Source organism: Lipotes vexillifer, unplaced genomic scaffold (genome assembly GCF_000442215.2).
Source record: "Lipotes vexillifer unplaced genomic scaffold, Lipotes_vexillifer_v1.1 scaffold779, whole genome shotgun sequence".
Taxonomy (NCBI): domain Eukaryota; kingdom Metazoa; phylum Chordata; class Mammalia; order Artiodactyla; family Lipotidae; genus Lipotes; species Lipotes vexillifer.
The window spans coordinates 585,297-591,345 of NW_006788448.1; the positions used below are offsets into that span (position 1 = coordinate 585,297).

At 43.0% G+C, this 6,049-nt stretch overlaps 1 protein-coding gene across 1 annotated transcript in view; it reads right to left on the bottom strand.

Moving 5' to 3' along the window:
• Positions 1-6,049, bottom strand: part of SV2C (synaptic vesicle glycoprotein 2C) — a 182,042-nt gene that overhangs the window by 112,321 nt on the left and 63,672 nt on the right. The window contains exon 2 of the mRNA XM_007461601.1: positions 1,354-1,534. Within this exon, the coding sequence (XP_007461663.1) occupies positions 1,354-1,534 (181 nt within the window). The remainder of the gene's footprint in view (positions 1-1,353; positions 1,535-6,049) is intronic.

Here is a 6,049-nt window from a genome sequence, read left to right on the forward strand (position 1 = left end):
AAATATTATCACTCTTTCCCAAACTTTCCAACTCTCTTGGTTTACTGGAGTGTCCTCACTCTAAGGAAATCGCCTGAAATTTGTGCAACTTAGTCACGTATTTGCAAAGTGTCCACTGTGTGTAGAATGTAGCACAGGAGAGGCTATAAGAAGAACATCAGAAAAATCTGTGGATAATCCTCCAATCTCAATATGTGCACAAATCTTGTAGCAGAAAATGATATAAAAAAGTAACAATGTTTTAAATGAATTAAAAAGGTGACCCATTGGTCTGCACGGGGAAATCTCTGTACTCTTGAAATAACCCACTTACACAGTCTTTCCCTTTGATGCCTTATATTCCTACTAATCTTAGCTCTGATTTAAAGTACTACTATATGTAATTAGGAGAGATGGGTTGCAGTTTTCTGATCTTCTCTTTGGGCAAAACTGTGCTTTGCTGTGTGGGTACCGCCATCATCAACCACAATAACTGATCTGCTTCTCAAATTCATAACCCAGCACTGCCTCCTGCCCTTTCTTCATGCATTTTAATTTCACTTTATATTATTCCTATAGATTCATCTTATGTTAGACCCCTCAGAAAGAAAGTCTCTAATGAAAACAAAGTACTCAGGCGTGAATCAGAAATTTTATATTTTCACTATTTTTTTCTTATCAAAGCAGAGTTTCTTGGATCTCCTAATTGAGCTACTGGGTTTTCCTAAGCTGTGGATTCACTTAGTCTAGTAAAAAGTGCTTCGAGTTCTTTAACAAAAATAACTACATAATTAACTATACTATGCCATTGCACTTGGCAATAGCACAACTCCTGTTAATTCAACAAAAGTCAGGAATTTACAAAAAGAACCTATTGCATCTCAAGAAGCAGGCTTCCTACCTAGTTAAATATGCTGTTAACATAGATCAATAAAACATTTACTTGAGACACGCTCATGCTGGATTTAAGAGCATACTTGAATGGTTTGAAACTTTAATTTGTTCATAACATATAGGACCAGAGCTATTTCTTGCTTAAATTAAATTTTCAGAAGAAAAAACCATACATTTATGAATGCTCACTGCCATAGAAACAGCATTCCTTTGAAAACAATACCCATTTCCTAGACATAAAACACTAAAAGAATCAGCCACGGGAACAAAGATGTGTGTTCCCTTCTCTTCTGGATTTAAAGGTTGATAATTATATTTCTAAGAACCAGCATTATGGGCTCCTAAGGCTGACACGAAGATGGGAAAGGAGATGCATTAAGGGATAATTTCTTGGTAATGAGGACCTCTAGAAAGCATGCACATTATGTTTTTATGCAGAATCAACACATTACTATAAAATATGAAAAAGAAAAACCTTACCCGAATCCAGAAAGTAGGCGACAGAAGAGAAAGAAGCCATAACCTTGGACAAATGAAGAAAGGAAGGCAAAGAATCCGTTGATAGACATGCAAATCAGAAGAGACTGCTTCCTTCCCACTTTGTCTGCCAGTCCTCCCCAGAAGAATGCCCCCACCATCATCCCGAGGTACACTATGCTGCCTGCAACACACAGAAAACAAAGAAACACATCAGAGACCGGGAGTAAGCGACACATGTAACAGCAAGTGAACACGGGACAAGATACATTCCAGAATTTTACGTGGGAAAAAAATTCCTTTAATAACAGATCCTTCAGGACACACGGATCAGCTTTCAAGTTGCAAAGCAAGCTCGTGGGCTACCTTTGGCTGCCACGGGCAGTGGCAAGGGCAAAAGACGAAACAGTCACATTCTCACCAGCCTTGTGGGGATGGGTACCCAGTGGGCAAGCGTAAGGAGGAGTCTCCACACAGAACAGTCCTGCAGTTTGACTCATGGCTGTGTCGCCTTCGGTCCGAATGCCCAGCTTAGCGCCGCAACAAGGCCAAGATTGGAGACTGAGTCAAGGGCTCCCGGGTCAAAGCGGATCCCCCTCAGTGTCCCTCTTGGCATCACTGAGTATACAGGTGAATTTTCTAATTCACTTGCTTCTTCTAAAAAACCAAGCCCTCATAAGCTCTGTCCAGAATCTTCTGCAGGATGAAATAATATTAGGTATGGCAAATGTTACTTCCGGGAGGTTTCTAAAAGGGTGTGCAATGTCTAGGGGAAATGGTATAATTTGGCTTTAAAAAAGCTGCCATAGGGCTTCCCTGGTGGCGCAGTGGTTGAGAGTCTGCCTGCCAGTGCAGGGGACACGGGTTCGTGCCCCGGTCCGGGAAGATCCCACATGCCGCGGAGCGGCTGGGCCCGTGAGCCATGGCCGCTGAGCCTGCGCGTCCGGAGCCTGTGCTCCACAACGGGAGAGGCCACAACAGTGAGAGGCCCGTGTACCGCAAAATAAATAAATAAATAAATAAATTAATTAATTAAAAAGCTGCCATATTTTATCCATTTCTACTATTTCCTTTGCTTCACCAAAGCACCATTTGACTAGTCCCTTCTCAAAGGCATGTTCAAGATACTCAGCAGCATCTGAGTCACAAGCTAAAAAACCGTGCTTTAATGATTGCTTTCGATTAGTTAGGGAAATATTCTACTAAACATTCACCAAAAATCGTTTGCTTAACAGAGCTAATGAATTAATATGAGACCCAGAAGGAGAACATTTGGCAGAGTCTGCAGATGCTGCTTTGCAGATAGCCCAGTATAGACAGCTACAGTGAATGGCGAATGTTGGAGCAATTATACAATAAGACAAAACAGAAGCTGTTTTTTATTTAGACTGGGGTACTGCAAAGAGGTGGGTGGTCATCCTTTGCCTGGCTGGGGGTGGCATATTTTTCTCTGTACTATGGGGCTGGCCATACACAGACCATCCTTCTCAATAAAGAGATTACGCATATCATGAGGCCCAATGCATGTCCGGAAGACAATTTAAAGAATGTATCAGCACAAGGCAAAGGAATCCCCAAAGCAGACAGATTCACCCAGGGAAATGCATATGCAGCATAGCTCTTATTTATAGCCTAAGAGGCTTGAGTTTGCCACTCACGCCTCTCAGAAGAATAATCAGTAGCTAAGCTGCTTTATGATAATGTCTGTCTTTACAAACGCCTACAAATCAGAAAGTGAGCTCCATCCATCAGGAGTGGCCCGTGGCTTCTGTCGTCAAAAGACTTGGGAATCTTTCTTGTAGCTCCAGCCGCAGGAAGAAAAAATGGTCCCTAGCACTCGCGGAACCCTTGCCAGTTCTAAACGTTTGCATGAATTAACATCACGACCACCCTTTGAGGTTAATACTCCTGGAGCACGGTTCGTTGCTAGGGAAGCTGAGGTATAGGGAAGTTAATGATTTGACCACAGAAAAGTGAGTGCCAACTACATCCCAGTCCGACAGCAGCTCTTTGTACAATGTGCTTATCACTCCTTTAGCCATCCTGGCTGCCCTCCTGTGAAAACATCCCAGTTTGTCCAGGCTCCTACGTGGCAGTAACATCTAAAATTGAAAGCAGTACCTCAAATGTCCCTGAGGTGCCTTCTCCCTGGGCACCACCCTCGTAGAATTAAGAGTTAAGTCTGGGGTAGCAGAAAATGATAGACGGGAGCTAGGGGGAAATGCTGCTTTGTCCTCCCTGAGCACGTGGCAAGGGATGCGCTACTCATTCTCAGATATTCCAGATGGACACATTCCCGACTCTTGGTCGGGGAGGTAAGAGAGTTGATGCTGCAAACAGCTGGGTGGTGCCAGAGCAGAAATGAAAATCCGATCGCTTGCTAGAAAGAATAGACTCCTGCGCTATGTTCCAAAGGAGGTCCTATAACTCCCTTGCTTGTCTGGTGCAGGAGGGATGATGCTCCTGCTGGGCAGGTCTCCATATCCTGCCATCGCCTCCTTCTGGGCAGTCACCTGCAGCCGTGTCATTGCTAAGCCAGGTCAGAGCTTTACGAAGTGATGATTCCAGCACTTTAAGGGCTCATAACTGGACGCCACCTTTCCCTCACCCAGCAGTAGCATGAGGACACAGCCCCACCCCGGGAGCTTCTTAAACCTCAGAGGTAGTAAAGGCTGAGAGAGCTGAGCTTGCCCTTGACTCCTGTGTTGGAGATGGCTTAGTGGCTTGACAAGGGGCAGAAAACCCTCATTTATTATTAGCACCTTGTACTTAAGCCACTTGAAAATAAAACTTAAAGATAATACTTATGAAGAGTTTTAATATATAAAAGAGTAAAATAAAAATGGCCCGTCACTCAATTCCCCCATAGGTGTGCGTGTATATATGTATATGTATATATATATCTCCCAAATATGCCTACATAGCCAATAATTCAAGCCACGTAGAAATGTATAAAATGAAAATAAAAGTCTTCTCCCCCACCCTTGATACTCTTCCCAAAGGTAACTGTTGTCAACATTTTTTCTAATTCTTCCAGAAAGCTTATACATATATAAAAATGGATACCCTACAGGAATTGCCTGTTACATATAGTTTCTCTTTTCCTATGCAGTGTTTATCTTTTCCATTCTTGTGTTTAGGATTTCTAAACTAAGCAAACCAGAAATAAATCTCCGTGAGAATTTTAATTACTTCTTCAAAATACATTTCACATGTTTCAGAAAAGCATTCACCATCAGCGAATAGGGGAAAACCAAACAGTTATTTCTCCCGTCGCTATTATTTCCATGCCTAAAATAAATACACACCATCTCCCTACAAAGCAAGTCTATTAAATTCAATTTTAAAGAATTTATTGAGCACCCGCTATGCATGACTTTCCCTGAAGTGCTAGAAATACAGGGATTTATAAGTCATGATCCCTGACCTTAGGGAAGGGAAAAGTTAGCAAACCTTCGTCTGATGCCTACTCTAAGCCAGGAGAGAAGCGAAACAGTTTCAAACCCATTATTTCACACAACATGTCCCACAGCCCCACTGCACAGGGCCAATACAGAGCGGGGCCTCCTGGGGACACACGATCAGGACAGAACAGTGTACTCAGGAACCTGGGCTCCAAGTCCCTGAACTCCCTTTCTACTCCATCAAGACGGCTTAAGGAGCTCATAATTCAGGGAGGGAGACAGGCCCATAAGAGAATGAGCCCAGCTGTGAAGCGTGTGCTCCAACGGAGGCGTAACTGGGAGCAGAGGGCTGGGAGTTGGCTACTAATTCTGACTGTGGCCTCTGAAGAGGCTTTGCTGAGATCGGAACATCTGAGAGAATTCTGAAGGATAAGAAACATGTCAAGGTAGTATTAAATTCCTCCACAACTGACAGGTTCAGGAAAAAAAAATAGTATCAAGCTGTCTCTCACTTCAACTCTGGCTAAAAATATCTTTTCAGATCCAAACATAATAACCTTTTGTGCCTACATGGGATTACTACTGGTAATTAGACTCTTCCATTGGGCATGCTATGGACAGAACTAAGCCTACCCAATAGTTTATTTGAGACAAACAGCTGAATTAGAAAATTCATTTCTTCGTCATGTAATCTGATTAAAACCAAACCTTTGAATGTTGGCAAAGTCATGATTATTCCATGAATAAAAGTGGAAACACTCTGGATCCCTGCCTCGTTTGTTTTCATGTTTCCATTTTGTCTTCACGACGCTGTGATAGGGAGTCCTTGAAAACTGAGAGCAGGGATAAGCTCTTACCATGGACCAACCTTCTCTGTTCTCTGTTCCTCACGATGCTGCTGATGGTCAGAATTTCAAAGGATTTTAGTCCGAAGTCCCTTATTTTACAGGTGGGAAAACTGAGGTTGAGAGAAGCCAGTACTTGAAATCAGGTCTTCTAGATCCTCGTTCCGCAGAGTATGACCCCTGCATCAGCAGCACTTGCATCCTGGGGAGAACTTGCTAGAAATGCAGACTCGAAGGCTCCACTCCGGACCTACAGACTCAGAATCTGCATTTGAACAAGGTTCCCACGGGATCTGTGTGCACTTTAGAATGTGAAAGCACTTTTTAGGCTGGCGTGCTCTAACCACCGCCCCCCCCCTTTTTTTTTTTACCTAAAGTTTGTATTTGTCTAATACGTATTTGAGGCGGGGAGATGCAGGCTACAGAATATTTAATTCCAAAGACACAGAA